Source organism: Colias eurytheme, chromosome 31 (assembly GCF_061535395.1).
Source record: "Colias eurytheme isolate Ceu_HAF_F1 chromosome 31, ilColEury1 Martin Lab GWU primary, whole genome shotgun sequence".
NCBI lineage: Eukaryota > Metazoa > Arthropoda > Insecta > Lepidoptera > Pieridae > Colias > Colias eurytheme.
This window is the reverse complement of record NC_143010.1, coordinates 1,602,049-1,626,343: the sequence shown is the minus strand read 5'-3', so window position 1 is coordinate 1,626,343 and position 24,295 is coordinate 1,602,049. Positions and strand designations below refer to the sequence as shown.

General features: G+C 34.8%; 2 protein-coding genes across 3 annotated transcripts; both read left to right on the top strand.

Moving 5' to 3' along the window:
• The first annotated feature begins 53 nt into the window (after positions 1 to 53).
• On the top strand, positions 54 to 24,028 carry LOC149895375 (uncharacterized). 2 transcript variants are annotated; one of them, XR_016458482.1, is made up of 12 exons: positions 54 to 343; positions 1,081 to 1,195; positions 5,256 to 5,423; positions 6,291 to 6,391; positions 6,944 to 7,052; positions 7,808 to 7,979; positions 17,045 to 17,167; positions 17,923 to 18,084; positions 18,792 to 18,968; positions 20,939 to 21,069; positions 21,424 to 23,034; positions 23,139 to 24,027. XR_016458482.1 is itself a non-coding variant. In XM_090119012.1 (11 exons), the coding sequence occupies exons 1-11, from the start codon at positions 277 to 279 to the stop codon at positions 22,910 to 22,912; spliced, it is 2,814 nt and encodes a 937-aa protein (XP_089975138.1). In that variant the 5' UTR covers positions 54 to 276; the 3' UTR covers positions 22,913 to 24,028. The 2 variants fall into 2 exon arrangements, 1 of the variants encoding a protein (XP_089975138.1); XM_090119012.1 differs by having other exon boundaries at positions 21,424 to 24,028.
• Positions 9,177 to 10,163, top strand: LOC149895376 (uncharacterized). Its single transcript, XM_090118738.1, has one exon. The coding sequence runs from the start codon at positions 9,177 to 9,179 to the stop codon at positions 10,161 to 10,163; it is 987 nt and encodes a 328-aa protein (XP_089974864.1).
• Positions 24,029 to 24,295: the final 267 nt, after the last annotated feature.

The following is a 24,295-nucleotide window of genomic DNA, read 5'->3' as shown; positions in this document are numbered from 1 at the left end:
TTATCGATGATATATTTGACATGTGTCAAGTCAGTTTTTATTTTCATGTTTTTGTGCAAAGGGTTTTGATGAGATGAAACGCTTACCCTCTTGGAAAGATTCCAATTGCATCAAATAAACAGTTTACCGGGATCACTAACCGGCGCGCTGCTTGACAGCGGTGCCTTTGTGCATCCTGTGTTCTTTGTTTGGTGTGTATTTTTGGAATAATATATTCGCAACGCCGACTGTATGATATCTCGATGACTGTATGTGATATTGTGTGGTGTCGCTAAAATGGAGACAACGCAAGTGGAGAGTGAAATAAAGCAGGAGATGGATGATAGCGGCTGTATCCAGGACGGTTAGTATGTTTACATTTGTTTATTTTGTTCGGTAAATGAATATGCAATTTCGATAGTGCATCGACGCAACGCAGGGTGGCGGGGGACGTCGACGCTTTGTCCTTACTCCTTATAATTAGTTAAAATCAATACAGATCTCTGAGTGCATCATACGTACGATATCTATACCGAATGACGACGGCGCCCTAGCTTGTATATCGAATTTTTAGCGAATCTAAAGCATGTTGCAGGACTTATTACTTTTTTGCATCCATCCATCTATGTATGTTTAGTTAACACTAGCTACCTTACTCTGGCTTTGTCTGGGATTAGTCAAAACTCAAAAATGCATCATGGACCAATTCTGATTGTAAACTGTGTGAAAAATATCATTTAGATTTAGTTAGCTATTTTTGTGAGAAACATACATTTGAAAGTTAAGTTGAAATTCTACTGCCTAGACATCTATACTGTAATAATTTATTTATCATTTTTTATTTATAGGTAAACTTATTCAGATAATTTGTAAATTACAATCCAGCAACATAATTTCTTAATTTACAGCATTTCTTTATGTTATATGTACTACATAATATACATATACTTTTACTAACTATGTAAGGACTACTATTATTATTAATTAGGGACATGAAAAATAGATGTCGTCTGTTTTATCAGACCTGTCCGATATGCACACTAAAATTCATGAGTATTTCATATAATAGGTATTAAAACTAATTATCTTTTTCTTTTACAGATATGTCACTATACAAAAATGGTTACCAACGAGTCAATTTATTAGATCTCTCTGATGATGTGCTACTCTACATCTTAAAGCTATGCACGCCTCGCGATTTGAAGGCACTTGGATTGTAAGTACATAATATTATATACTTATTATAATAATTATAATAGTAGCTGTGCTCAAATAACAATATTCTGTTTACGTATTTAATAATATTTGTATGAACTTATAAGGGAAAGCACTGTTTTCTGAGACACAGGTTATAACCTAGTTCAGAAGGCAGCATTGTGAACCGAATATGTGAAATTTGCTAATAAATGTTATTTTATTTTTATTTTTTATTTTAATAAGACGAAAAGCAATTGTCAGAACTAGACTAAATGTAAATGGGCCTACACAGTAGTCACCAACTTTCATATAGGAAAAGAATCATCAAAATAGGTTTTATTTTGTGAATACATGCTCTTAAGGGCTTGGTCTAGTAGTGCAAACAAATGCATCCTGTCATCCTATATGTAAATAATACAAATGTACTAAGGGAAAGTTGCTCCACTTAATTTTTAAAAATTAAATCATTCGTATGCATAATTTAATATTCGTAATAAGTACCTAAAATGACAATTTGAAACAATTTTCGTGAAAATTACACCAGTTGATTCTTTTTATAAGTACACAAAATTTGCGAATACGTTCTATTGATATCTTCAACTTCATGTTTATATAACTGATCAACTTTAACAAAGAAATTTGGACGAAATATAAAAAAAAATAAGCTTTACATACAAAATGCATAACTCTCTTCATTTTTTTCGACCTAAGTTTCTTAGTGAAAGTTGTTCAGTTTCACTAATAAAACGGATAAACAAATTTTGTATATAATAAAAAAATGTAATGTTTGTGTAAAAAATTATAAAATAGAAAAATGTGCAAATGAAAACAAAAGATATTTATTTCTGACTAGCTTCAGCCCGCGACTCCGTCCGCGCGGACGTCGGTCTTCGCGTGGATGGTTTATTTCTCCATTTTGAACTGGGAAGACGTTTCTCACTAAATTAATATTAGACGATCATGATTAACTCCAGTCCAAACAGCAAATAAGCAGACTTCTACTTCTGCAACGTTTAGTTGTCCCTGAATTTTGAAAAAATGGTCATGATTCTTATCTATGACAAAAGTGTTATTTTTTTGCATTGTATTTCAAATATTAAATTTTTTATTTTTAACCGCATCTTCCGCATTCATGTCTTTTGCCGGAATTAGACATTTAACTTCTACTAGTCCCATTTTCCCTTCTTGATATGGGAGTGTATAAAGTACATTTTTTAGATATTTCTCGTTATACTTTTAAAAAGTTATTATTGTCATTTTGCTCATTAGGTAAAGTAATTTCGATATCAGTTTTAAGTTTTTTGATACCTGCAATAATAACGTCATAATCGCCTGCACATACTTATCGATTACACCCTGTATACAATCCACCATCCACATTCATAATGTTTTCCTGTCCTCCTTTCCTTTACGCTGTTCACCGATACATTTTAAATGAGTAAATCTGCTACCACTGAAGGATGCTTCATTGTGATCAGCAAATTTTCACCACTGTTGTCGATTATTTGTTTTTCATTTTTAATCAGCAATTGGGAATCATCAGTTTTGTTTTTTGCAGATTGGTGATGTACCCTAACAATACGTCGAAAAGGGAAAGCATCAACGAATTATCGTTTTCGTCCTCTTTTTTTATTCTGTGCGTCTCTGTTACTTGTGTTTGTTTAGTTCTCAACACCCATTGAATTTTCTATGTTATTGTGATCTTCCATTACATCTGAGTTTTGATGATGTGATGATGATCCATTCATTTTAATATTGGTAAATAGAGTTGGTGGACCAAACTAGAAATGGTGGACTAAATTTGTCAGCGCGTCTGTAAGATCAGAATATAAAACCAACATCCTGTATTTAAGTTACAAAATTAATAATCAAACAACATGCCGCTACGTTTAAAATGACTAGAAGAAAAAATTGAAACACCTCGACATATTTGGAATTTTGGAGTAAACAAATCATTTTCCCCGTATGTCCCAAGTTCAAGTTCTCAATACAAGTTTATATTATATTTCGTATTTCTCAAACGAAAAATAAACATTTTTGGAACTTCAAAAAAAATTATATTATTATAAGAAAATTTATGAGCTTACTTTAGTTTTAACTAGCGACCCGCCCATGCTTCGCATGGGTGCAATGGCGCGGCCGCGGCGGCCGGCCGGTACCGCCACAAACGCTACGTCCCGCAATTTTTAAATCTGTAATATTATCTTCGAAAATATTCACTTAAATCATACGGTGTAAAGGGCCATATAGATCTATGTTAAATGAACAATGTATTCAAGGTATTTAATTGGTTAAGGATTAATGCTGTATTGGTTAAAATCGCTTCGAAAATTAGCCATTATTTGTCGTAAAAAGTAAATGACAAAAAAAGTTATTGTGGGTTATCCATAAGAGATAGACATATACCATCACGGACTTTTCTGTAGACCTTTTCAATGTGTACAATACTTAGTACATTATTTTGATAAAACTCGTAGGGTTCAGCCTGCGTTTGCAATGTAAGCGGAAAAAATGTAATTTTTTACGACATCACATTAGAAACCTCAAAAATAACAGTACTTCTCCACTATTTAATGGATGTTATTATACATATAAACCTTCCTCTTGAATCACTCTATCTATTAAAAAAAAAACACATCAAAATCCGTTGCGTAGTTTCAAAGATTTGAGCGTACAAAGGGACATAGGGACAGAGAAAGCGACTTTGTTTTATACTATGTAGTGAAGAAACATACATCCCTTTACTGACACCCCGTAAAATAAAGAAATTGTTGCCAATCACCTTTGTAATCTATTTGGTTTCATTAACTTTATGTTCGAAGATAAATTTTTTTCTAGTAGTTACACGCATATTTTTTTCGTTTATTTTCCATATCGAAATCAAATGTTTAAAAATATGAATATTTGCATAAAACTAAGATAAAAATAATCAATTAACAAAAATATTAAATTTAATGAAGTAGAGCAACTTTCACTTCGGTATGAAGGAAAATCGAGCGTAGAGCACACGTCAGAACGCTCCGGCCCAAGGAGCGCGACTGAAGAAATTCGCTAGGATTTTTCCTAATTATTTAAATATTTTTTTAATATATAATCAAAATAGAATTATTAATTATCAAAATTCAAAAAAAAAAACTTTTTAAAGGATTAATACTCATTGGTCTTCAACCAACTTGAATAAATTAATGGAAAAAATAACTTTTAGCAGTATTTATCAATCGATTTTGTAAGGCAAAAAATGGGAAATTTAATGAATTTATAACGCTCTAATTAAGAAAATCATAAGTTTTTCGGCAATTGTATTCAGCAGTTTTTAATAACGACTATATAAGGATAATAATGCGCTGATCAGATTGTGTAAATTGTAATCGGTTGCAACGTAGTGAGTGCACAAACTTAGCTCGAAATGTCTTTGGGGGAAAGAGACTTATCTTGAAGGCCTGATTAAGGTAACATAAAGTAACTTTATAAATGTGAAAAAATTCACGCGCATTGCGTATATAACACTTATTGATAAACAAGAAAAAAAAATTCAGTTTATCATTTCATTAGCCGGGAAAAAATTGTCAAATAACTTGTTGAAAACGCAATTTTGCTAGACTGCAGCCTTAATCTCTAAAATTATTGTCAATATAAATCAAACATTATAATGCAAATAGGCAATGTATACATGTATTATTATAATTATTATATTTTGCACTTGCGAAAAGCTTTGATATGCGATTTTATAAATTTTTTGTAAATATAATATGTATTTATAATAGGTCTGGGGATAGGTTGTAATCACTACATAGTATAAAACAAAGTCGCTTTCTCTGTCCCTATGTCCCTAATCCCTATGTATGCTTAAATCTTTAAAACTACGCAAGTAAAAAAAAGATAAGTCATAGGTCGTAAAATTCCATTTCCGCTATATAGAAACTGCTTATTGCAAATTAAAATTACGTATTTTTGGGCTTCTGAACGAGACTGGGGCTCTAATTGAATAAATAAATGTTTCAGTTTGAGTATTTATTTGTAAATTGATTTAATTTATAATTATAACTACGCTGTAATATGTTATGATAAAATCCTTCCAGCACATGCGCTCGTCTAGGCAGCCTAGTTCTCGAACGTTCTCTATGGAAACACGTGGACGCTCGCTCGGAGAGGTTCAGCGCTGAACGGTTGCAGTGGTATTTGACGCACACATTACATGATGAGACGCAAGAGCTGATGATCACTGGGCATGCGCAGGCGTGTGTTGGGTGAGTTGAATATAGGTAGAGATAAAGATACAGGTGGTCATACAGGTACAGGTAGAAATACAGACACTGTTGATACAGGTACAGGTGCAGATACAGGTATAGCTACAGGTATAAGTATATATACAAATAAAGATGCGGTCATAGGAGAGGTTCAGCGCTGAACGGTTGCAGTAGTATCTAACACACATGTTACGTGATGAAACGCAAGAGCTGATGATGACTGGGCATGCGCAGGCTTGTGTTGGGTGAGTTGAATATAGGTAGAGATAAAGAAACATATACAGGTGAAGATATAGATACAGGTACAGGTACATGCATGGATACAGGTGTAGTCACAGTTACAGGTGCAGGTGTAGATACATGTAGAGATGTAGGTACATTCGTAAGAAAGATTCATAGATCTTGAGTGGAGATATAGATACAGGTGTAGGTTTAGAATCAGATAAGAAGATGAAACAAAAATAGGTACAGGTATTAGTATGGTACAATATAGAATACATTCATATTCAGAAACGGATATACATATTTTAAAATACAGATATATGTAGATACAGAAATAATTACAGATAGTGATAGATGTACAAATACAGGCACAGATTAAGATATGGATACAAATTCTTTATTTGCATAAAACATAAGTACTATTAAATATATTCATACATTTTTTGCTATAAATTTAAGCTTTAGCAATTCATGTTATTCGTTTAAAAATTAATATCTGTCTCTGAAATAAATATTCAACTAAGCTTAATCATTGAGGTACTATTCATTTTAAAATTTAATTAACTTATTATTATTTATTTATTCATTTATTACACTTTATTGTGCTGCCAAAATAAAAACTTATTCTAAAATTACTAATTTCAGCTGCATGGGTCTCGTCAACACTTCACGTCACATCGCCGACGAAGACTACAAGACGATCGAACCTGACATAGACCCGCCGAATAATGCTGCGGGGACTAGTGGTAATTTGGACAATAATGTATTTTTAATAGATAAAAAATAATTATAAATTTTGTAAAAAAAATTTAAAGAAAAAAGATCTATCCCAGCAATTTCTTCGTGTGGACACCTTATTTTCTTAAATATACGTTGCTATATAATTTTTATTTATTTTAAATATGTATAATTTTTCAAATATTTATAAATTGCATTTAATGCTATACATTTGAATAAAAAACTTTTTAAAACATTTTAAATGGATTGAATTCATATTATAATATTCTAGCTTTCGGCCCGCGGCTTCGCCTGCTTTGTCTAAAGCCTTTAAAATTACAGGGTGTCCCACTGTTGGTATACTAAGCTCAAAGGAGGTTATAGTTTTGCATACGCTGAGTACGTAAAAAATACTTATTACTTACTTAAAAACCGCATCAAAATCCGTTGCGTAGTTATAAAGATTTAACCATACATAGGGACATAGAGATATAGGGACAGAGGAAGCGACTTTGTTTTATTTAGTAGTATGGAGTGATTAATAATGTATATATAATAATTATTTTTATTCTCTTGATCAGGTAACAAAATAGCGGAAGACCACATATCTGTGATGCGCGAATTGCCTCGCCAGGTGAGGCGGTTCCACGCGAGGCACATGATCAACCCGCGTGTTGTCTGTTTGTCACGGTATGTTGTATATCTATTTATTATTTACTTATTTATTTATGATAAGGTACCTTACAGCTAGTGATACAATTTTTGAGATGAATAAATACTAAGCTACGCCAATTAAAAGGTACACCAATAGGAAGTAAAAATAATATACGTATGTGAACAAAGACTAGTATAAGAATTTTACAAATATAATAATCTATACTAATATTCTAAAGCTGAAGAGTTTGTTTGTTTGAACCCGCTAATCTCAGGTATAACTGGTCCAATTTGAAAAAATATTTCCGTGTTAGATAGCCCATTTATCGAGGAAGGCTATAGGCTATAATTTATATCATCACGCTAAGACAGGCATGACATAGCAACAGGCTATCGAACAGAGCAATGCGGGTAACACTGCGGGGCGCAGCTGGTATAACATAGGTTGTATGTGAATTTTTGACCAATATTTTTTCTGTTTTTGCTGAAATAAATACGTTAGGCAAATTTTTGTGCGTAAAGCTGAGTATTATTTTGTCTTGTAAATGTGGTTTTTTTTTTCAAAAAAATGAAATTGTCCGCCAAGTCGCTCTTTCTACCATGTGGATGCATTACTTTTCTTCATACCACAAAAAAAGTAAAGAAATCACTTTATACAAAAAAAAACAAAGAATTTTTATACGAAATCTTCCTCATTATAACAAAAAGAAACGTATTTTCATACGCCATAATACTCATATTAACAACAAATTTTTTTTTTCCAATTTTTCCATATTTTTTCACACTTTCAGCATACAAGGTTGCCCCGCGTGGGGCGACGACCGTGACGCGGGTCGCGCCGGGCCACAAGCTTGTATCGGGCCACTGTTCACACTAACACCCGATATATTGAAACAGATGGGGGTAGTTTGCCCCAATCTGACCACCCTGTATTTGGAGCACTGCAATGTTAATTGCAATTTTGTGAGTATACATTAAATTGACAATTATAACACTTATCTATATCTATACTTCTATTCTAATATTATAAAGAGGAAAGGTTTGTATGTATGGTTTTCACGCATAAACTACTGGACCGATTTTGATGAAATTTGGCACAGACAATCTTTAGACCCTGAGAAAGAACATAGGCTACCTTTTATTGCGAAATATTGTACCACGGGTGAAGCCGGGGCGGACCGCTAGTTATAACTATAACTGTTGGTATCACTGTCACTACCGGTATTACTATCACTAAATCTATCACTTTCACTAACATAATCACATTCACTTGTACTATATTCTATTATGTTATTTGTTTTGACTGCCGCAACTGAGAAGTTATTTCCTTGGGATTTTAAGTGATTTTTTGCTCTACTACATAAATTTGTACTATTAGGGTGTAATGTGCGAGGGTGTGTAACGAGTAATTTGTTTGTAAACAACCAATCATATCGCTTCATTTAGTTTGAAGTTTGAAGCGTTTAGCGTTTGAAGCGATACTATTGGCTAAAAAATGTCACGCGTAACGTAAAAATGTTACACTTAATTTTTTTCCAACCACGATAAAGAAGTTTCACTTCAAAAAAACTTTTTCTTTTTTTACAGACACAAAAATCAACGACATGATATAATTCCTTTTAAGAGTGCTTTTTCACCAATAATGTGCGAGGGTGTGTAACGAGTAATGTGTTTGTAAACAACCAATCATATCGCTTCATTTAGTTTGAAGTTTGAAGCGTTAGCGTTTGAAGCGATACTATTGGTTATTTACAAACACAATCTTCGCTACACATCCTCGCACATTATAGGGAAAAGCACTCTTAAGGGTGCTATAACAGTTTTTTAACAAAAACCGCTATTTTGAGTGTCTTTTTGACAGTGGTGTGTGACAGTTTTGCTCTGCTAATATTTTAATAGTAAAAATAGTAAACTTACCTGATTACACTCATAAAGTACACAAAACACTTATTTGATATACAGTTTACAACGTGTAGTGTTATCTTGGCGAACAATTGTGTTTATAAACTATAGTAAGTAAATTTTAGTGCGCAACGGACGATCAGCTGATTTTACGATACCCGCACAGCTGATTCATTAATTGGAGACTTCAATCTATAGACCAATTTATATCACTGCCATCTAGCGAATTTAACTTGTAGCATTGTGTTAAAACTGATAATGACAAACAAGTGCAATACCTGCGGAAAGTTCATTGCTTCGGCAGATGGCGTTAAATGTATTAAGTGTAATACATCTTATCACAGACAATGCAGTAATCTTAGTCCAGACGCCCGTGCCAATACCAAATGGATGTGTAAGACTTGCAAAGCGAAAAACACTTCTAAAGCAGTTGAAATAACTCCCGCTCAGTGTCATGATGCTGATGTTTTCTTGGATGTCGTATCTCACCAACAAAAAAATTCCCCTTCTCTAATAGACGAGATTAAGCTGCTTCGTACTGAAATATCAAATTTTAGAGTGGATATGACTAAATTAACCACCTTAGTTACCAACTTCGCTAGTCGATTGGATAGCATAGAGGAGCGTGTCTCGCATTTGGAGGCCGGGTCTGGCGCGGCGGCCGATAAAGACAATGAGCAGTTGCAACAGAGTCTTGACTCGATCGACCTTTTAAAAAAACAGCTGAATGAATCCGAGCAAGAAAGGCTGTTAAATGATGTAGAAATCACGGGTATTTCGGAAAATAGTGGCGAAAATCTACTTCATATTACTATAACTTTGGCTCAAAAACTAGGTCTAGCTATAGACGAGCGCGATATTGCGAACGTACACAGGCGCGGCGTGCGCAGACGAGGAGAGGGCGAGGGAAGCGGGGCGAGCGAAGCGCCGCAATCGCGCCCTATCGTCGTGCGCCTCACGCGGCGTCACCTGCGCGACGAGCTGCTGCGCGCGGCGCGCGTGCGGCGCGGCGCGGACACCGCCGGCACGGGGGTACAGGGCGAGCCTCGCCGCTTTTATGTGAACGAACATCTCACGTACAGTAACCGAAAACTGTTCTTTGCAGCGCGTGAGAAGTTAGGGCGGTCTAAGAACTGGCGTTTCGTTTGGACTCGCGCGGGTCATGTGTATGCTAGACGGGATAATAAATCTAAAGTAGTTAATATTAAGTCGGAAGACGACATAAATAAGTTTTTTTATTCATAATCTTTTTGAACTCGCAATTATCCCCAACCTATACGAATATGTTTATTTCATATTTATATGTACTCATTCTTGATTTTTGTTATAATATTGCAATAATTGTGAACTGTGTTATGAGTGATTTACTTGGCCTTTATACACTTAAATTTTATTGCAATAATTATGTGGTTCTACTTATATGTATAAATGTCACTATGGTTTGTCGCCTAAAATGTAATGCTGTTAAATGTATGCCTTATAAGAACATATTGCATAGTATATTATTATCTGTTATATTACTAAAAAATCTTTTGTATTGTTTTTGTATTCTATACAAACATGAAGCATATTTTTATCACCAACTTACACCTCCTTTTATTGGGAATGAGCTTGTTTTGTATAATGTAACAATTTTATTTATTATTTCGACGTATAATATGTTTTTGTCGTGGTTGGATAAGATGCATTATTTTATTTTGTTATACTTAAACAGCAATTTTGTTCATAATATATGTAAAGATGTTGTCTTGGGTGTGATAATTTATTTTACAGTTAATTTTAATTATTATTTAAGCATTACATTCACAGAAATAGAAATAAAACTTAGGCTTTATAGTGTTTATTTTGCATTTGTGCTTCCTGGAACAGTTTATAGTGTGTTTATAATTTGTTTTATACATTCAAAGATGTTTGCAGGTATCCTTATTGTTGTACCTTCGTATGGATTTGCCTTATTGATGGTGGTGTGTATTATTCGTGTTTCAAGCTTTTATATGTTTTATTTTATCTATTTTATTTTTTGGCCAATATATTACATATATGTACTTCATTTAAATTATATATTTAATGTATTTAATTATGGTTAAGTCAAATCTCGTAATTGGTTTAATAAACATATGTTCTCTTGGTACTGGTCACGAGGAACTTATTGCTGCAATGGAACACCATAACGTGGACGTACTGGGTATTAACGAAACGTGGTTAAAGGAAGGGGAGGAGGGTCGTGCGCCTACAATCTCTGGTTATCGCCTTGTTCACAAGCCTCGACCGCCCCATGTGCGAGCTCGCGGCGGCGGTGTCGGGTTTTATGTTAGGAATAGCTTGAATTTTAAAGTGTTAAAACATCCTTGTTGTTCTAATGTTGAACAAATGTGGATAACGTTTAACATAAGATGTAAAAAACTCGTAATAGGAACGGCATACCGCCCGCCATGGCTAAATATCGACACATTCGTTAATGCGGTTTATGAGTCGGTTGTAAGTTTTTCGTGGGCTGACAATATGATTGTAATGGGTGACTTTAATATTAATTTTACAGATACAAGCACTATGGGATATCGCAAATTAACCGAATTTTTAACGATGACGAGTTTATCGCAGATCGTAAACGAACCCACCCATTTCACTAATCATAGTGAAACCATCCTTGACCTTGTGTGTACTGATATAAGTGTTAGACGGATTGCAGTCAACTATATTAATGATCTTAGTCACCACGCCTTGGTTACGTGCGAACTTCATATCGTTAAGGATAAGCCCATTCCTTTAAAAATAGAACATAGGTCATTTAAAAATATAGACATGGATTTATTTGATACCGCTATGACGAAAATTAACTGGGATATTGTAATTGATCACCAAGACATTGATAACTTCGTATTTAAATTTAATTCAACTATTCTATCAATTTTTGACTGGCTTGCTCCTTTAAAGTCTTTTTATGTAAAAAATCACAACTACCCTTGGATTACATATAATATCAAGTTGTTAATGAGACGCAGGGATAGTGCTTATACTAGAGCTAAATTGTCTAAACAAGACAGTCACAAATCTTACTACTTAGAGTTAAAAAAGGTAGTTGCAGAAGCCATTGAACGTGAAAAAATGTGTTATTTTGAAACTTACGTAAATTCAAACTTGAATAATCCTCGTATGTTGTGGAATAATATAAAGAAAAATGTTAACATAAATGTAAAAAATATAATTTCGTTGCCAGATCATCTTAGACACCCAGATGATATAAATCGTCACTTTTTGGATATTCCAGGTAAATCTGGTGTGTCTAAAGAGGATTTAGATTTATTTGTAAATAACAAAAAATACATTTCACAGTTTTCTTTTGCGACTGTCTCTAAAGACGAGGTACTTAAGTACTGTCGGTCTTTGCATTCTAATGCCATTGGGTGCGACGGAATTTCACTAGACATGCTTAAATTAACGTTACCCTATACTGCTGAAATAATTACAAGTATCATAAATACATCTTTGTCTACTTGCACCTTTCCTTCTATTTGGCGTAAAGCGCTCATCAAACCGTTACCCAAAATTAACAACCCAAATTGTTTTAAAGATCTCAGACCAATAAGCATTTTACCGTGTCTATCAAAGATTCTAGAGAAAGTAGTGTGTGCGCAGGTTAGGCGGTACTTGGACGAAAATGACATATTACCAACAAGGCAATCGGGCTTTAGGAAGCAAAAAAGCACTACAACAGCACTGTTGGATGTGGTAGACAATATGCTTGAGGCTCAAGATCGAGGAGAAGGAACTTTTCTGATTCTCTTGGACTACTCTAGAGCCTTTGATTGTATTAATATACAATTGCTTCTCAGTAAGCTGTCTTACTATGGCTTTGATGACAATACCTTGCAGTGGTTTAAAAGCTATCTTTCTTGTCGCTCACAAATGGTCGAAATAAAAGGGGATAGTGGACAAAGGGCATGTTCATCTGCATGGGCGGAAGTTTCTAGAGGAGTACCGCAGGGCTCCATTCTTGGTCCCCTTCTGTTCATACTGTATACGGCCGATGTGACACAATGCATAAAATATTGCAAATACCATCTCTATGCGGACGATATTCAATTATACCTTTCGTTCAAGGTCAGTGAGATGGATATGGCTCTAAAAAGGCTCCACGAAGACTTGCATCGCATATCAGTATGGTCAGAGTCGAATTGCCTTGCTCTTAATTCCAGCAAAACCAAGTACATGGTCATAGGTTCACCTCATCAAATTGATTCAATAGTAGCTCAAAAACCTGCTATATTTCTAAATGGAGAACCTATCGAAAGAGTAACGGAAGCGCGTAATCTCGGTGTTATATTCGATGAGGGTTTGAGATTCAACAAGCACATCTTAAACATATCAAAAAATTGTTTCTATCGGCTAAAACTGCTCTATCGTATTAGACATTCATTAAGTGTTAATGTTAGAAAATTGCTGTGTGAATCACTTATATTATCCAAATTTAATTATGCTGATACGGTAGTTGGGCCTAGATTGCTTACATCCACGAAAAAAATTGCGCAACGGGTGCAAAACGCCTGTGCCCGTTTTTGTTATGAAATACCCTACCGTGATCATGTAACACCATTTTTGTCGAATAACAATTCTCTAAAAATGGAGTACCGTACCCACGTGCACCTGGCCACGCTTCTATTTAATGTTTTAAAGTACAGAGTGCCTGTGTATTTGTACGACAAACTGAAATGGCTGGCGGATCATAATACAGCCTACCAGACTCGTCACGCAACTTCTTTATTAGAAATACCTCTTCACAGAACATCCGCATTTAGGGGGAGTTTTAGATACCAAGCTTCAAAATGCTGGAACGACCTACCGCCGCCTATTCGTTCCCAACAAAGCGTATTCTCATTTAAAAACAAACTGAAGTCTTATCTTCTTGACATTCAAAAGCGCAATCAGAAATTTTAACCCCATCCAATTGTCCTTTATTGATTAATTTTCTTTGTGTCAAAATACACTCACTTATACAAATTTCATATAAATATAAATATGTATGTATCAATATCTGAATATATTATATTGCTGACTTTTATCTATGTACCTATATTAAATGTGCACAAATTTAATTTAATACACAACATATTATATATTATTCATTTACTTATTATATTTATAAAGTATATATATCGATTCAATTATATTTATACTTGCATATTGTTGGATACCTTAGTCTGAACGGAAATACATCTACTGTCAATAAGACATCCTAAGGCGGCCACTGAAAATCAGTGATAACACACTGAGTGGTTGGCCTAATTATGGCATACGTATATCTTTTAAGTTCCTTTTTTTTAACTAAATTGTATCTTTTTTTTGTGTCCATAATAAACTTATTTTCATTTCATTTCATTTCATTTCATTTTACGGTACAATTTTAACTCAAAGCACTTACACGTGAGAACAAAGTAATATCTTAATTTAAAGATAATATATTCAGTTATACGATCATCTTATAAAAATTGTGCGACGTCATACAAAATTGTCACTGAAATACGATTTTCCCAGCACAATGATCGCATAAAATGCAAAAAAATGGGGTCTAAACCGGTACACTTTTAAGAAAATTAAAAGCCTAATCTATCTTCTTACCTATAAATTATTGAGGGATATATAGTCCTTTATAGATTGTGATAATTTTTTTGTATCTAAATCAAAATTTTATTTCAATTATAAGCTAAATTAAAAATACTTGTCGATTTCTTCATACATTTTGCTCTCGCGGGTCGTCAGACCGCGCTCAGAAGCGCTCTTGGAAGGACGGGTGTATCGCTCCTCGTCCCAAAAATAAAAACGAATTAGAAAAAGATTATTGTGCGTATACTGTCGTTTTCGTGATTTGAAATATTTGATACTTTATAAGAGTAAACTGTATAAGTTTCATATTCCAGTTATTTGTAATTTAAAATTATGTTTTAAAAATTATGTTGACTGAGATCCTCTTTTTTTATGGGTTGTTGAACGGATTGGTGGGGTAAAGCAATTTGACAAAACTTAAATCCAAAATGGCGCCGACGAAAATTTGCCATCTTTTCGTCATGGGTGTCATTTTCATGGTTTTTGGGGTAGCTATTAACCAATATGAGGTCAAAAATAAAATCCAAGATGGCGCCGACGAAAATTTTACATCTTTTCGTCATGGGTGTCATTTTCAAGGTTTTGGAGTAGCTCTTAACAAATATGAGGTCAAAACTAAAATCCAAGATGGCGCCGACGAAAATTTTACATCTTTTCGTCATGGGTGTCATTTTCATGGTTTTTGGGGTAGCTATTAACTAATATGAGGTCAAAACTAAAATCCAAGATGGCGCCGACTAAAATTTTACATCTTTTCGTCATGGGTGTCATTTTCATGGTTTTTGGGGTAGCTATTAACCAATATGAGGTCAAAAATAAAATCCAAGATGGCGCCGACGAAAATTTTACATCTTTTCGTCATGGGTGTCATTTTCATGGTTTTTGGGGTAGCTATTAACCAATATGAGGTCAAAAATAAAATCCAAGATGGCGCCGACGAAAATTTTACATCTTTTCGTCATGGGTGTCATTTTCATGGTTTTTGGGGTAGCTTTTAACCAATATGAGGTCAAAAATAAAATCCAAGATGGCGCCGACGAAAATTTTACATCTTTTCGTCATGGGTGTCATTTTCATGGTTTTTGGGGTGGCTATTAACCAATATGAGGTCAAAAATAAAATCCAAGGTTGCGCCGACGAAAATCTGTTATTTTATTTTAGTTTACTTCTTTATTATTAATAAAATTACACCTATGACGAAAAGATGTCAAATTTTCGTCGGCGCCATCTTGGATTTTGGTTTTAACCTCATATTCGTTAATAGCTACCCCAAAAACCATGAAAATGACACCCATCACGATAAAAGTCAAATTTTCGTCGGCGCCATCTTGGATTTTGATTTTAACCTCATATTCGTTTATAGCTACCCCAAAAACCATGAAAATGACACCCATCACGAAAAAAAGTCAAATTTTCGTCGGCGCCGTCTTGGATTTTAGTTTTGACCTCATATTAGTTAATAGCTACCCCAAAAACCATGAAAATGACACCCATGACGAAAAGATGTAAAATTTTCGTCGGCGCCATCTTGGATTTTAGTTTTGACCTCATATTTGTTAAGAGCTACTCCAAAACCTTGAAAATGACACCCATGACGAAAAGATGTAAAATTTTCGTCGGCGCCATCTTGGATTTTAGTTTTGACCTCATATTGGTTAATAGCTACCCCAAAAACTACCCACACTTGCAAATGTGTTTGCTACGTAGGAAAAGTTCAGATTTAAGAGTATCCTAGTTAATGTGTTATGTGACGAATACCTATAATTTATTTCATTCCGACTATTTTTCGGAATAACATACATTTACTAAGAATTGTATACAATGCCGGATTTAATACAGTGCCGGTAACATCATAATTATGTATGTTAATAATTCTACATTTCTTAAAAAGCTTTGATATTGTATACAATTCATAGATTATTATTCAATGAAATAACGATGTAAAATAGTCACACTTTTTTAAGTTGTTTGAATATACTAACATACTTATTAGGATCGTACCTACTAATAAAAGTAACAAAATGAATTTTTAAAGTTCCTAGTAATCTTCTGGAATCAATTTCAATAAAAATACATAATATCAAAAATTAAAAATAATATCAAGTATGAAGATGGTCTATAAAATGGAATGCGCTATGTTTACGTGAGCGTGATATTGCCGCGAACAAAGTTACGTCGTTAGATACCTAAATTTGAGTAACGCAGATTTGTGACAGCGTCCTTAAAAGAAATTATATCATGTCGTTGATTTTTTTGTGCCTGTAAAAAAAAGAAAAACTTTTTTTGAAGTGAAACTTCTTTATCGTGGTTGGAAAAAAATTTAGTGTAACATTTTTCCGTTACGCGCCATCTTTTTCTTATCCCTACCACGCGTGATTCGACGTATTTCTGTAAAGTTGCATATAGTAAATTATTTTTTGAAAATTAAGGTCCTAAAGAAGTTTCACTTCTTACGTGTGTACACTAGTACGCGCACACATTTTTTTACTATAAAAAAAATAATTAATACAAAATATTGTTTTCAGATCAGCCTGAGCCAGTTTCCTCGATCAATAAAGAAACTATCACTACGCGGGACTAGGTTCTTCAATCTATTAATAGATAGATCATTCTTGAGCAACATCAGCGAACATTTGCCGGTTTTGGAGGTACGTATGGACGGTTAGACTAAAAAAAAGAGAGCGTGTGTGTCGAGCACACGTGTCAGAAGTGAAACTTCCTTGTAAAAGATACAGGAACAGGAATAGAATTGAAATGCCATTTTTCCGATTAGCTAAAGTTAAAAATTCATTTATGGGTCAAGGTATACGCTTATACAATAGAATTGCTCACAATATTAAAGAGTTTAGTAGTTCTAAATTTAAAACTTACATAAAAAATGTACTAGTTCAGAGAGCGTACTACAGTATTCAGGAATATATGGACGATAAAGACCCATGGAGGGTTGTCGCGTAAAAACCACAGGACAGTTCTTTGGCATATTATGTAGTTAGATATAAGTTACATATTATGTAAATTTATTGACATTATTTTAAAAGAGCAACTATGGAGTTTCTTGCCGATTCTTCTCCATAGATACTGCTTTCCGAATCGGTGGTAAATGTTAAAAATACTATGTAATGACGATTCGAAAGTGCTACTAAATAGTAGTCTAATTGAATAAATGAATGTTTGAGTTTGAGTTTGAAAGACCAAAATCGTCGCCTTACTCCATGACGTGACGGGATCGTCGTGACGCGACCTTGAAATTTTACTCTCAACGCGCCTAGAGAAGTTTTCGACGATCTTTTAAAGAAGTTTTACTTCTGAAACGTGTGCTCGGCACACAGGCTTTTTTTTCTTATCGTACAGTATTTATCATTATTACTCTTACATATTTTTAAACGAAAATATTATCTTTCAGTACTTAGACGTATCCGAATGCGAGTGGATGGAACCGTCTTCCCTGTTACCTCTATCGAAGCACACGACACTAACTCACCTAATAGTGAGGGAGTGCTACCGACTCACCGAGTTTGTCGCTTACGCGTCGCTAACCACCAGATACGGTTTCAGGAATCTTAAGGTAAGTCACTAACGTGCCCGTAATATATCAAGGTTAGTCACTAACATTAGCGTAATATCCCACGGTTAGTCACTAACGTCCGCGTAATATCCCATGGTTAGTCACCAACGTCCGCGTAATATCCCATGGTTAGTCACCAACGTCCGCGTAATATAATATGGTTATTCACTAACGTCCGCGTAATATCCCAAGAGTAGTCACTAACGTCCGCGTAATATATCATGGTTAGTCACTAACGTCCGCGTAATATCACAAGGTTAGTCACTAACGTCCGCGTAATATCCCAAGGTTAGTCACTAACATTAGCTTAATATCCCACGGTTAGTCACTAACGCCGGCTTATTATCCCAATGTTGGTCACTAACATCAGCTTATATACCGAGGTTAGTCACTAACGTCCGCGTAATATCTCATGGTTAGTCACTAACGTCCGCGTAATATATCATGGTTAGTCACCAACGTCCGCGTAATATATCATGGTTAGTCACCAACGTCCGCGTTATATCCCAAGGTTAGTCACTTACTTCTGCGTAATATCCCATGGTTAATCACTAACGTCTGTTTAATATCCCATGCTTAGTCAATAACGTGTGCGTAATATGGGTGGAATCTCAACGTTAGTCACTAATGTTAAAGCTGCCTCTATCGTATATTAGTGCCCACCATGTGCCAGAATCGACTTTTGTACCAATGATTACACCGCACAGGTGATAGACATGCGCGGTTCGCCAGTCGGTGACTCGGAAGTGTCCGCGCTGGGCTGGCTGCCGGCGCTGTGCGAGCTGCGGCTGGCGGCCGCGCGCCGCCCGCGCACCGAGCGGCACGCGCACTACGCGGACGACGAGTGTGTGCGGCACGAGCGGCTGGACGAGTGGGAGACACGGGTGAGTGGGGAGCGGGGAGTGGGGAGTGGGGAGCGGGGAGTGGGGAGTGGGTGTGGAAGTCATATTTTTTCATTGAGATAATATTACTACGTATGGAGGAAACACCACGAACAAAATCTGTGCACCATTTTTTTGCTCTAACTAAGTTTTAAAAATTATTATCTAGTTAGATACTTATCGATGAAAAGTTATGTTAGTCACTTTTCCGTATTATTTGTGCAATATCGTAACACACACGAAGGCATATTTGATGCGTTTCACTTTAAAACAAATAAAAAATGAGCGTGCAGTTAAGCCATATGGCCAGAGGCGGCTCGTGACAAAATTTTATGGGTGTTCACTTGAAATAAAACACTGAAAATACATGGTGTAAAGCAGTACATTTATCAAAAAAATTACTTATAAAGGAAATACATACATCTTTCTTTTTGGTGTGCAAAAATATCTATAACTTAAAGCGACAAGACATTCGTAAATGTCTGTTGTTGCTTTCATCACAACCACACAACCACGGTGTTTTCACATAATATTGTTCGGATTTAAACACACGCGTATATGTTTTCGTTTTTGTCGTACATTTTTGCGTAAGGTCAAGTTCAGGCCGTGGCAGTCCCTTAGCTTTCAATTCAAGCCGAATTTGTAACGTTTTAACACACTTTTTAATGAACGCCACATTATAATTGTTCATTTTCACACTCACAAGTACATAATACTGATAACTACAGACTATTTCAACACGTATCTTATGATTTTAATTAGAAAATTCCCGAATTTGCATTCGCGCGCGTGCATTGAAGTTGACTCGAGTGTTTGTTTATATTATAGAAGTGGTAACTGGCAACGTCGCGCCGCGCGCGCAATCGCTGTCCTGCCGGGCGGTAAAAACGAACCGGCAACGTTTGCGGGTGCGGCGCTCCGAATTTTGCTACTTTTCCATAGAAAATCTTTTGTTTCACGCGCAGGGCTCTGGCAAAACCCTCTCTTTCACTCCTATTGGATTTCGTATTAGGAAATGTACTAAATATTTTTTCATTGGAGCGCAATCGTGAGCGCTCCGCTTCGCGCGTTACTGTAACTGTATAATACAGTATTATTCAAGTGTATGGAATGATAGAATGATGGATATATTCATTGGTATTGACAGTAGTTTTTTACGATTACGATAGATTTTAAATAGTAATAATTAATATTAATAATGAAATTAAGGAGTATGATTTTATTATAATTATTTATGGGAGTTCACTGCACCAGCGCTCCTTAGGGCGAGCCGCCTCTGCATATGGCTTATGTTGAGCGGAACATAAGTGATGTAGCCGGTGTCGTCTCCATATGTATATCTCAATGTATTTTTTGTGAAAATTTACGATAGAAATATTTATTTTCTGTTATCCCATCGGGAAATAGAGATTACAACGAACAGCCAGCCGAGGTTTTAATTATGTCATGGTTTTTTCTGTTGTACAGTCGAAGAATAGTGGTTTTAACGAAAACATGTATTTTTTTTAATACTAGCTGGTCCCCGCGGTTTCACCCGCATTGCTCTGCTCCTGTTGGTCTTAGCGTGATGATATATAGCCTATAGCCTTCCTCGAAAAATGGGCTATCTAACACCGAAAGAATTTTTCAAATCGGACCAGTAGTTCCTGAGATTAGCGCGTTCAAACAAACTCTTCAGCTTTATAATATGTATAAAGTACCTTATAGATTTACGTTAGAAATGGTTCTTTCCTGCTATAACATCAAAAAGGACAGAATTGCACGAAAAGACAGCTGTAGACTTAATGTCATGGTTTTTTCGGTTATACAGTGGGAGAATAGTGATTTTAACGAAAACAATGTAAGCTTTTTTTATCAGATATTTTGAAGAGAGAATTCTTGATGCAAAAATAGGATTGTTTTTTTTATATTAGATCGAAATAAGTTTAAAATTAATACATTTTTCCGATAACAAAATACGTTTCTTTTCACAGGAGCCAGAATACTTCCAAATGAAATCGAACCCGGAGCCAGAGGAAATGAACGAGGCGGTGCCAAGCACGTCTACGACGCAGACATCCACTGAGCCTACGGAACCGTCCACGTCACAGAATGATGAAGAGGCGTAAGATTATTGTTTTATTTATTAGGATAAAATCCAATATACTAATATAACTACTAAATAAATTAAATACATAATCAAATGGGATCTTCTTACAAAACAGCATAGAAAAAAAATCACATCACAATAGGTGCAAACAGACAGATAAATATGAAGTAAAATATTCTTAAATTGTGATTTCAAATTTTGTTACATTTTATTCACTTGATTATACTATTTTCGTTTACTTATTTAAATCGAATTGTTTGTGCTGCTCTAATCATCTTATTTTGCGTCAGTATCAACTGACGTCTTTCTTTTTTATTCATTATATACATTTTTTAAAAATCTCCTTTTAATACACAAAATTTGTTTCAGGACCCGCTTAGCGCGTCGAAACTCATTCATAAACATGGCACGACGTAGACTAAGCGCCATGCGTTCAGATGCAACTAGCGAAGACACAGACGAATCCTCCCCACCCAAAAAACGAAAATGTAACAACAATACACAAGGAATGGACGTTGATGAGGACAAAGAAGCGGAAAATAATACGAATGAAGATATTTCTGGGCACTTACAGATACCCAGTAATGTGATTGTGGTATCGGGTATAAGAAACCCAAGCGCCTGCAGGCTTCGTCAAGAACCTATATATTGTATTTGTCCAGAACATAAAGATGTAGAAAAAACGGATAAATCTACGGAAACAGATAATATGGATCTATATAGACATTGTACGTGTGTTCATGGCGCGAAAGCGGGTGAAAGTTCGAAAGCGAAAGAAGATTCAGGAGCAAATAAAGATAGTGCGGAAGAAAATAGTAATAAAACAGAAGATAGTGATAAAAATGGTGTTAAAAATGATGAAAATGAAGTGAAAAAAGATGATAAAGACAATAATACACAAGGTGGAGAGAAATACGTGCATTTTCGTAGGAACCAAGCGCCCGTTTTCATTAATTGTCCGCCAGGAGCAAGAGCTGAAGGTATTGCCAATTTACCTGGACCTTCCCATTCAGACAGACCGGATAACTCAAAGAATACAGATAATAAAGGCACTTACAAAGAGTTTATCAACGCTCTAACAGACTATTGGAAAGTCAGAGTCACACCGAACGTACTTAGCGCGGAAAATTCTAATAATGAAAGTACTGAAAATAACGAAGCGAAAAATGATAGTGAAAAGAATGATTCAGCTAGTACATCTAAAACGGATAAAGACGATTCCAAAGATCCACAACCGTCTACAAGCAAAGAAGTAAAAGAAGAAAAATCAACAGATTCTAGTGTTAAAACTGAGGAAAAAATAGCGGAAAATAATCAAAATGTATCTGAAAATCAAAATGACACTAATAATGGTCAAGACGCAAACGCTCAAGGCCAGCCGAATAGACGAAGAGATGTACAATACATAGTGGAACCTAGACACCACGTTTTATACGTTAGCGTTGGTTCGCAACTTAATACCTATAGATTTCCAAGAGATACTTTCGAAAATAGAAATTATTTCGAATCTCACGTCGATCCGAGTGCTCTAGTAACAGATTTTGCCATTCGAAGATTTGGAAGAGCAGATGGCGAAGATGTTAACTACGTGGTCAATTTTGGGCCAAACGGGCCGGTTATGATGGGCAATATGGCCAACTCGAGGCCAGATCGGTCCAATTTACAAGTGCTTTCCGTTACTGGGTATAGGAATATAACAGACAGGTCACTAATGCATTTAATAAGTGCGGCGCCTAATTTGAGATATATCAATTTTACTGACACAAATGTCACAGAGCAGGGCGTTGAAAGGTTTAAAGCTACGAGGCCGGAGTGTGAAGTCGTTTTTAGTAAATTCGTTGAGAAGAAGAATGGTTGAGGTTTTGTGTTGGGGAGGTCTAAAGTGGTTGAAGTTTTGTGTTGGGATGGTCAAAAGTGGTTTAAGTTTTGTGTTGGGGTGGTCAAAAGTGGCTGTTTCGTAATTGATCTATAGATCCAAAGGTAAAATTTACGTGCGCATGAAAGGGCTGACCCACCGTGTTGACAATAATTAGCAGTCGCCGTAGCCGAAATCGGCAAGGAGAGTGATTATTATAGATCCAAAGGTGAAAGACCTTCCTCTTAGACCGTCTTAGATTTACCTTACATTAAATTGTTTTAAGGAAATTTCAAACTACCCACTTTTGGACTTTATGAGGATTAGGAAATAAAAACATTTTTTTTTTAAGTTTAAGTTAAAGAATATGTTAGGTGTAGTGTCTGCTCATATAAATGTTTTTAAATAGTGATAATTAGTCAGTCATTAAAAATAAAACGTGTTTTATTTCAATGCGCAGATTTTGGTGTCACATAATTTATTTTTGAGTTAAAAAAATCGTGAGACAAAGATAGCACTATGCGAAAGCATGTGCTGTCTCTTTCTAACGATAAAATAAATAGTCACATTTAGAAGTAAATATTTGTAAGGAAGAATGGAACACCCTGTATTGTAATATGTGATTTATGGAACACCCTGTAGTTGTTATGTAGGGGTGCGAGTAAAAAAAATAATAAATTATAGATTTTTTTTTTATTTACTGATTGGCATTTCTCTGATTATTGGTTTAGGGTTGTAAAAACTCAATAAAGTATTTAAAATATCTCCAATTTAATTTTCTCAATAGGAATAGATGTGAATGGTCGATGTTAGTAATCTTTGGAGAAATAAGTATTTTGACGTCTTGGTGTCATTTGGTGAAATAATTAATAAATAAAAACTTTGTGCTATAATATCTTATCTAAAAATAATCTGGAGTTACAGCGTCAGGAAGGAAAACCCGACAAATTTTTATATACATAGTAGATAAAAGTGTAAGGAAATGTCAAACAGTGTGTTTGTTTTCGCACAAAGCATCTTGCCATAATTATTTTTATTACTATAAATGTATTCAGAGTATGTTTTTGTTCTGGGCTATCACTAAGTACATAAAAATGTAATAAATACACAAAAAGTACTATTTCCCTTGTTTTTTTTGGATCTTTTCTTATTTTGAGAATTTTTCTATGTATAACAAAAATTATTTTTATGATAGAGTGGGTAGTTTATGATAAGAATTAAGAGTCTTGTTTCGATACTACAGAAAAAAATAATATTTATTTTTTAATTTATAAAAAAATATTGGAAATAAAACACACATTGTGATAGCCCTAATTCTGATATTTATGTTTTTCTATATTTCATAATTAAAATGAAAATATAATTATAATAATTAATAAGTATTAA